The sequence below is a fragment of the Bison bison genome, unplaced genomic scaffold (assembly GCF_000754665.1).
Source record: "Bison bison bison isolate TAMUID 2011002044 unplaced genomic scaffold, Bison_UMD1.0 scf7180017864255, whole genome shotgun sequence".
NCBI lineage: Eukaryota > Metazoa > Chordata > Mammalia > Artiodactyla > Bovidae > Bison > Bison bison.
In genome coordinates this window covers 1,153,131-1,162,689 of record NW_011494827.1, presented here as the reverse complement: position 1 = coordinate 1,162,689, position 9,559 = coordinate 1,153,131, and the positions used below count along the sequence as shown (strand labels likewise).

The following is a 9,559-nucleotide window of genomic DNA, read 5'->3' as shown; positions in this document are numbered from 1 at the left end:
TCTATCTTTCCAAGCATCAGGGTCTTTTCAAATGAGTCAGCTCTTTGCATCAGGTGGCCAAAGTATTGGAGTTTCAGATAAAATAAAATTAAGAGAATGCATTGATTGGAGATTTGTGCCACATAAAATACTAAAGGTTACCAGAGGGAAATTCATACCTTCATGAAAGGTATGAGTAATTATTAAGGGCTATTTTCCTTCTAATTTTTTAAAGGCCAAAAAACCCCCACATACTTTTAAGTATATATATTTTACATATACATTTGTTGGAGAAGACTCTTGAGAGTCCCTTGGACTGCAAGGAGATCTAACCAGTCCATTCTGAAAGAGATCAGCCCTGGGATTTCTTTGGAAGGAATGATGCTAAAGCTGAAACTCCAGTATTTTGGCCACCTCATGCGAAGAGTTGACTCACTGGAAAAGACTCTGATGCTGGGAAGGATTGGGGGCAAGAGGAGAAGGAACAGAGGATGAGGTGGCTGGATGGAATCAGTGACTTGATGGATCTGAGTCTGAGTGAACTCCGGGAGTTGGTGATGGACAGGGAGGCCTGGCGTGCTGCGATTCATGGGGTCACAAAGAGTCGGTCACGACTGAGCGACTGATCTGATAGGAAAGCAACAAACTATAATGTTGTATTGGAGATTTATGATTTATAAACTATAACACATGACAGCTATAGTACAAGAGTTGACAGGTGTGGTAAATAGATCTATACAGTTGCCAGCTTTTTAGATTTTATGTGAAGTATAAAATATTAACTCTAAGCAGATTGAAATAAACTGTGAGGTGAAAGTTGCTCAGTCGTGTCCATCTTTGCGACCACATGGACTATACACTCCATGGAATTCTCCAGGCCAGAATACTGGAGTGGGTAGCCTTTCCCTTCTCCAGGGGATCTTCCCAACCCAGGGATTGAACCCAGGTCTCCCACATTGCAGGCAGATTCTTTACCAGCTGAACCACAAGGGAAGCCCTGAGGATATGCATTATAATCCCTAGAGCAATAATTTTAAAACAAGGAAGTATGGCTGTAAAGTCATGAGATAAATGGAGATTCTAAATCATTAGTTAATCTAAAACAAAACAGGAAAAGAGAAACCAAAGAACAAAAGAGAGAACAAGAACAAATAAAACCATGCTAAGCCTAATTGAAACCAAATCAATAACTACATTTACTGTGAATAGACTAAAAGGTAGAGATTGCCAGACAGATTTAAAAAGAAGCAAGTTCCCAGGTGATGCTAGTGGTACAGAACCTGCCTGGCAATGCAGGAGATGTGAAAGATGTAGGTTCAATCCCTGGGTTGGGAAGATCCCTGGAGAAGGGAATGGCAACCCACTCCAGTATTCTTGCCTGGAGAATCCCATGACAGGGGGGACTGACATGACAGGGGTTACAATCCATAGGGTTGCCAAGACCTGGACACAGTTGAAGCAACTCAGCAAGCATGCACACAAGACCTAACTATATGATATGCTCAAGAGATTAATGTCAAATATAAAGACACAGATAGAATGAAAGAAAATGCATGGAAAAATATATGCCATGTAGGCTAGAATAACTATATGAATTTCAGAGAAAATAAGCTTAAAAAAAAGATCATTAGCAAGAGATAGAAAAGAACACTTCACAATGATAAAAAGGTCAATCCATCATGAGGTCATAACAACTATAAATCTGTATGGACCTAATAACAGACCTTCAAAGTGTCAGATGGAAAACTGACAGAAATAAAGGAAGAAGAAACAACTCTAGGATCAGAGTTGGAGATTTTGTACAACTGGCTCAGAAATGGATAAAACAACTAGATTGTTACAATCAGTGAAGATGGAGACCAAGGAAGGAGGTGGTTCAGGATGGTGGTGTAGGAACGTCCTGGACTCATCTCCTTCCATGGACACAATAAATTCACAACTACACATTGAAAACACCCCTATGAGAATGACCTGAAAACTAGCTGAACAGCTTCTCCACAATAAAGGATAAAAAAGCCACATCAAGATGGGAAGGAGAAGCAGAGATGTGATCTCACAAAAAAAAAATCTCCAGCCCCCCAGCCTGGTGACCTGAAATTGGGAGGGGGCTCACAAATAGGAAACTTCACTCCAAAGAGCCAGGGGTTTGTGCCCACATCAGGCATCTCAACCCTCGGAACTGGCACTGGTAAGGAGAGCCTGCAAAATGTCTGGCTTTGAAACCCAGCAGGATTTACATCTGGAAGAATATAGGGCTATAGAGAACAGAGAATTTATAAAGGGCTTGCATGAAGATTCACTCATCTTGGACCCAGTGCAAAAGCAACAAACAGGCCTAGGTTTAGATCTTATGTGAAGGAGATTCACTTACTAACTTTAAATCCTAAGGTTCATTAATTAACCTTAACCCCTCTGCTGGATGGGCAGGAATCTGTTGGGAGTCTTCCTGGTGCCATTCTTATCCTCTCCCCTTCTAGCACCAGTGTTTGTGCCTCATCTTCACACCGCTTCTCAGCCCTGCCAAAGCCAGTAGGCACATGCAGGCCATACAGGGGATGCCCCTTGAGCATCTGGCTCTGCTGTGCAGGCGGAATTGTGTTTTGGTGCCCCGTGGGTCTGAGACAATCAGAGAAACTATTCTTGGAAGGCCCCCATACTCCAGTCACTGTACAATCGACTGAGATGTAGCCCGTCTTCCTGTGAAAAAAGCTGATCTACTCGTCTTGGAGCTTCAGCCCGAGGGACAGGCTTCCAGTTTTCCATACATTTAGAGGCTATGGACATGGTCTAGGGGATGTCCTCTTTGTGTACTCCCGTGAACTCACTGCAGCTCCCTGGTAACTCCCAGTGAAAGTCAAAGTCTCACAGTCGTGTCTAACTCTGCGATCCCATGGACTATAGCCTTCCTGGCTCCTCTGTCCATAGAATTCTCCAGGCAAGAGTACTGGAGTGGGCTGCCATTTCCTTCCCCAGGGGATCTTCCAGATTCAGGGATCGAACCCAGGTCTCCTGCATTGCAGGCAGATTCTTTACCAACTGAGCCTCTAGAGAAGCCTGGAAATGAGATCAAACACTCATCTGGAGCCCTGATTTTTGCAGCTGTCACCAATGAGTTATGTGTAGATCATCTGATGTGAAGGCCAGTGAGGTTTACAATTGCAGTTCTATATTACTGTATGTATTGGCATACCTTAAAATGTGTGGCCTGCAAGTCCAGCTTCTAATCAGCCTGAAGCTAAGGGCTAACTGAAATTCTACTCTCTGGAACATTAACAGGTCTTTGCACACCTTCAACAACTGGGAACTATGAAGAATAAGTCAGAGACCTAAGATAATCACAAACATTTAAGAGACAATCAAGAGCTAGGGCAAGGTTAAACAATAAAGTTAATCTCCTTCATAAGGCCAGTATTTCAAGACTGGCAGAGATAGCTGCTTCATGTAATATTAGACACAAATACAGAGAGTCAAGCAAAATGAAGAGAGAAAGGAATATATTTCAAATAAAAGGAAAAGATAACTACCAGTTTAAAAACCCATAAGGAAACGGAGATAAGTAGTTTAGCTGAAACAGAGTTCAAAATATTGGTCATATAGATGCTCACTGAACTTGGGAGAAGAATGGATAAACAAAGATAGTACTTCACCAGAGATAGAAAATATAAGAAAGCATCAAGTCAGTTCAGTTCAGTTGCTCAGTCATGCCTGACTCTTTGCGACCCCATGGACTGCAACACACTAGGCCTTCCTGTCCATCACTAATGCCAGGAGCTTGCTCAAACTCATGTCCATTGAGTCGGTGGTGCCATCCAACCATCTCATCCTCTGTCATCCCTTCCTCCTACCTTCAATCTATCCCAGCATCAGGGTCTTTTCCAATGAGTCAGTTCTTCACATCAGGTGGCCAAAGTATTGGAATTTCAACTTCAGCATCAGTCCTTTCAATGAATATTCAAAACTGATTTCCTTTAGGATTAACTGGCTGGATCTCCTCTTGGAGACTGGCTGAGTCTCCTCCAAGGGACTCCCAAGACTCTTCTCCAACACCACAGTTCAAAAGCATCAATTCTTCGGTGCTCAGCTTTATTAACAGTCCAATTCTCACATCCATACATGACTACTGGAAACACAAAAGCTTTGACCAGATGGACCTTTGTTGGCAAAATTATGTCTCTGCTTTTGAATAAGCTGTCTACATTTGTCATAGCTTTTCTTCCATGGAGCAAGCATCTTTTAATTTCATGGCTGCAGTCACCATCTGCAGTGATTTTGGAGCCCCCAAAAATAAAGTCTGTCACTGTTTCCACTGTTTCCCCATCTATTTGCCATGAAATGATCAAACCAGATGCCATGAACTTAGTTTTCTGAATGTTGAGCTTTAAGCCAGCTTTTGACTCTCCTCTTTCACTTTCATCACGAGGCTCTTTAGTTTTCCACTTTCTGCCATAAGGGTTGCGTTATCTGCATATCTGAGGTTATTGATATTTCTCCCAGCAATCTTGATTCTAGCTTGTACTTCATCTAGCCTGGCATTTTGCATGATGTATTCTGCATATAAGTTAAATAAGCAGGGTGACAATATACAGCCTTGACGTACTCCTTTCCCAATTTGGAACCAGTCAGTTGTTCCATGTCCAGTGCTAACTGTTGCTTCTTGACCTGCATACAGATTTCTCAGGAGGCAGGTCAGGTGGTCTGGTATTCTCATCTCTTTAAGAATTTTGCACAGTTTGTTGTGATCCACAGTCAAAGGCTCTGGTGTAGTCAATAAAGCAGAAGTAGGTGTTTTTGTGGAACTCTCTTGCTTTTTTGATGATCCAACAGATGTGGGCAATTTGATCTCTGGTTCCTCTGCCTTTTCTAAATCCAGCTTGAACATCTGGAAGTTCCTGGTTCATGTACTGCTGAAGCCTGGCTTGGAGAATTTTGAGCATTACTTTACTAGCGTGTGAGATGAGTGCAACTGTGTGGTAGTTTGAGCATTCTTTGGCATTGCCTTTCTTTGGGATTGGGATGAAAACTGACCTTTTCCAGTCCTGTGGCCACTGCTGAGTTTTTCAAATTTGCTGGCATATTGAGTGCAGCACCTTCACAGTATCATCTTTTAGAATTTGAAATAGCTCAACTGGAATTCCATCACCTACACTAGTTTTGTTTGTAGTGATGCTTCCTAAGGCATCAGGAAGCGTCCATAAGCCTCTTATCCTTCTCCATCAGAGGGCAGACAGAATGAAAACCACAATTACAGAAAACTAACCAGTCTGATCACATGGACCACAGCCTTGTCTAACTCAATGAAACTATGAGCCATGACATGTAAGGCCACCCAAGATGGACAGGTCATGGTGGAGAGTTCTGACAAAACGTGGTCCACTGGAGAAGGGAATGGCAAACCACTTCAGTATTCTTTCCATGAGAACCCCATGAACTGTATGAAAAGGCTTCACTGGTGAATATTACAAATGCCCAAAGGTTTAATACTTATATTTCTCAGACTCTTCCTAAAAATTGTGGAGGAGGGAACATTCTCAAACTCATTTTATAAGGTCAGCATTGCCCTGATGCCAAAACCAAACAAGGATCACACACAAACAAAAATTATAGGCCAATATACCTGATGAACATACCTGCAAAAAATCGTCAACAAAGTATTAGCAAACTGAATTCAACAATATATTAAAAGGATCATGCACCCTGTTCAAGCGGGATTTACTGCAGGGCTGCAAGGATGATTCAACATCCACAAATCAATCAGCATGATATACCACATTAACAGAATGATGGCTAAAAATCACCTGATAATCTCAATAGAGGAAGAAAAAGCTTTTGACAAAATTCAACATTCATTTATGATAAAAACTCTCAACAGAGTGAGTATAAAAGAAACATATTTCAACATAATAAAAGGCCATGTATGACCAATCCACAACTACCATCATACTCAAGAGTGCAGAGCTGCAAGGTTTTCCTTTTAGATCAGGAACAAGACAAGAATGCCCATTCTTGCCACTTTTATTCAACACGGATTAAATCGTGAGGATATTATGCCAAATGAAATAAACACGTCACAGAAAGACAAATCCTGCATGATTCCATGTACATGTGGTATCTAAAATAGTCAAATTCATAGAAGCAAGACTGGAATGCTGGTTGCCAGGGGCTAAGGGGATGAGGGCATGGGGAATTACTATCTAATGGGCATAAAGTTTCAGTTAAGCAGGATGAATAAGCTCTAGAGATCTACAGTACAGTGTTCTCTGTATAGCCAACAATAATACATATATTGTACGCTTAAAAATTTAAGCAAGTAGATCTCATGTTAAGTCTGCTTTCCACAATAACTTTTTAAATAAAATGCCTACACTGAAGGAAAAAGCTGCTGTTGGCCATCACATAAATTTGTGGTTTTTTCCCACTTTCCTTATTTAGATTCTCAAAGAAGAAATAGCATTAGCAACCTTGAAATAATTACCATTGTAATTCACCTAAAGCAGGGCAGCCGTGGTAATTTAATTTTCAGAATGAAATTACAGCGTATCCAAAGGAAACTATTCAGACTTCCTTTCACATTTCAAATTTGGCAAATTCAAATCTTTCTGTCAAACAGGAAATCCCCAGTGCCCAGCAATCAACACAAAAACAAACACACAAACATGCACATTAGTATAAATCCAGTGGTCAGAACTTTTATATTTTATGGATGAAATTTTTAAAAATCCACCATTCTTACCTTTCCAAAACTGCCTTTACCAATGGCCCGCAGAATCTGAAAATGGTCAAAGTTGACTGTAAAAGAAAAAAAAAATGAACAAGTTAGATTTGTCAGTCCTTGTATTGATTCTTAAAATGTCTTCACCTGAATATCTAACCACTTATTTCCAATGGCTTCTGGTTTACTGCATCGTTTGCCATAACAGCACTCCACCCCTGAATGGCTGCTTTGTATATTCCACTCCCCCATCCCCAACACATATATTTGGCAGTTAACACTTCCCCAGTGTATATAAAGGAGGAGAGACATCTTTTGGGCCAGAGGGAAGGGATAACAGAGAAAAACTTGGATTACCATATTCTTGCACCCTGTTCCCTTTGCCAAGATGACTACTTCTAGTCTCTGTCTTGCCACCAAGCACTACTACCTTACACATTCAGACATCAGCTCACCTGTCTCAGTGTCCAAGGAGCTAATCCTGCCTCCATTATGAAACCTCTGGACCACCAAGTGACATGATTACATCGTAGTCTTTTCCTGCTAGGGTGTCTCACCTCTGGTATCATGAGCCAGAAGGAGGAGGACAATGATTTCAAACCCTGCACTGCCCTGTCTCCAACCCACTCCAGTATTCTTGCCTGGAGAATCCCATGGACAGAGGAGCCTGGCGGGCTCTATTCCGTAGGGTCACAAAGAGTCGGACGTGACTGAAGCAACTTAGCAAGCAAGCAAGCATTGCCCTGTCTCATGTCTCTCTTTCACCATGTTTCTTGATGGGGCTCTCCATTCTTGCTGTCTATTGCCTTATTCCAGTCTGGCTTATACCTCATCCCCACAGCACAACATCAACAAAGTATGGCCATACCACCCGAGCCAGTGGACGGTTTTCTGTGCCCATTTTACTTGGCCACTCTCTCCCTCTTGAAACATCTGCTTGTCTTCTGTGGAAGTACACCTTCTCGATACTCCATTTCATGCCTCAGTTCTTTTGCACATTCATCCTTTACCTCCCATCCATTAAATACTGGATTCCATCAAACCTCCATCCTACAGCCTTCCTCCCCTCACTGGCTCCAAGGGCTCTCATCATCACCTAATGGCCAATAACTTTCCAGGCTGTGTGTACAGATTGATGCCAACCCCACAGTGACTCCTGGGGGCTTCGGAGTTACCCTGAACCATTTCAAAGGATCCTAAACAAAACCTAGGAGAGAGTGTGGAGAAAAGGGATCCCTCCTACACTGTTGGTGGGAATGCAAATTGGTGCAGCCACTATGGAGGACAGTGTGGCGATTTTTCAAAAGACTAAAAATAGAGCTGCCATATGATCCATCAACTCCACCCTTGGGCATATATCCAGAAAAACTATATTCGAAAAGATACATGCACCCTAGAGTCCACAGCAGAACTATTTACAATGCCCAAGACATGGAAGCAACCTAAACGTCCATCAACAAATGAATGGATAAAGAAGATATGGTACATATAGTATAATGAAATATTACTCAGCCATTTTAAAAAAGCAAAATAATTCCATTTGCAGCAACATGGATTGACCTTGAGGTCATAACACTAAGGGAAGTAAGTCAGACGAAGGAAGACAAATATCATACAATATTCACTTATGTGTATTCCCTTTGGGATTAACAGATACACACTACTATATATAAAATAGATAAACAACAGGACCTACTGTATTACACAGGGAACTATATTCAGTATCTTGTAATAACGTCTAATAGAAAAGAATATATATATATATATATACACACACACACATATATATAGACTGGTGGTTGCCAAGGGGGAGGTAGGTGAGAGGGATGGATTTGGAGTTTGGGATTAGCAGATGCAAACTAGTGTAGAGAGGATGGATAAATGACCAGGTCCTACTGTAGAGCACAGGAAACTATATTCAGTATCCTGTGATAAGCCATAATGGAAAAGAATGTGAAAAAGAATGTGTGTGCATATATATGGCTGAATATATAACTGAATCACTTTCCTATACACCCGAAACTAACACAATTTTGTAACTCAACCATTTGTCGTTGTTGTCACTAAGTCATGTCCAACTCTTTAGGGTCCCTTGGACTGCAGCATGCCGGGCTATCTGTCCTCCACTATCCCTCCACTGTCCTCCACTATCTCCTGGAGTTTGTTCAAATTCATGTCCATTCAGTTGGGGATTCTATCTAACCACTGCATCCTCTGATAATCCTAAAGGAAATCAACCCTGAATATTCATTGGAAGGACTGATGCTGAAGCTGAAGCTCCAAATCAACCATGAAACTGAAAGTGAAGTCACTCAGTCGTGTCCGACTCTTTGCGACCCCGTGGGCTGTAGCCTACCAGGCTCCTCCGTCCATGGGATTTTCCAGGCAAGAGTACTGGAGTGGGGTGCCATTGCCTTCTCCGATCTGAGCCACTGCTGCTGCTGCTAACTTGCTTCAGTCATGTCCAATTCTGTGCAACCCCATAGACGGCAGCCTACCAGGCTTCCCCGTCCCTGGGATTCTCCAGGCAAGAACACTGGAGTGGGTTGCCATTTCCTTCTTCAATGCATGAAAGTGAAAAGTGAAAGTGAAGTCACTCAGTCATGTCCAACTCTTCGTAACCCCATGGATGGTAGCCTACCAGGCTCCGAGGTCCACGGGATTTTCCAGGCAAGAATACTGGAGTGGGCTACCATTTCCTTCTCCAGAGGATCTTCCCAACCCAGGGATTGAACCGAGGTCTCCTGCATTGCAGACAGATGCTTTACCATCTGAGCCACTGCTGCTGCTGCTGCTGCTAACTTGCTTCAGTCGTGTCCGACTCTGTGTGACCCCATAGACGGCAGCCCACCAGGCTCCCCCGTTCCTGGG

The 9,559-nt window shown here is 42.3% G+C and overlaps 1 protein-coding gene across 1 annotated transcript in view; it reads right to left on the bottom strand.

Moving 5' to 3' along the window:
* Nucleotides 1–9,559, bottom strand: part of STK32B (serine/threonine kinase 32B) — a gene marked incomplete at its 5' end in the record, with an annotated part of 406,524 nt that overhangs the window by 297,417 nt on the left and 99,548 nt on the right. Inside the window, one exon of the mRNA XM_010847794.1 lies at nucleotides 6,710–6,765. Within this exon, the coding sequence (XP_010846096.1) occupies nucleotides 6,710–6,765 (56 nt within the window). The remainder of the gene's footprint in view (nucleotides 1–6,709; nucleotides 6,766–9,559) is intronic.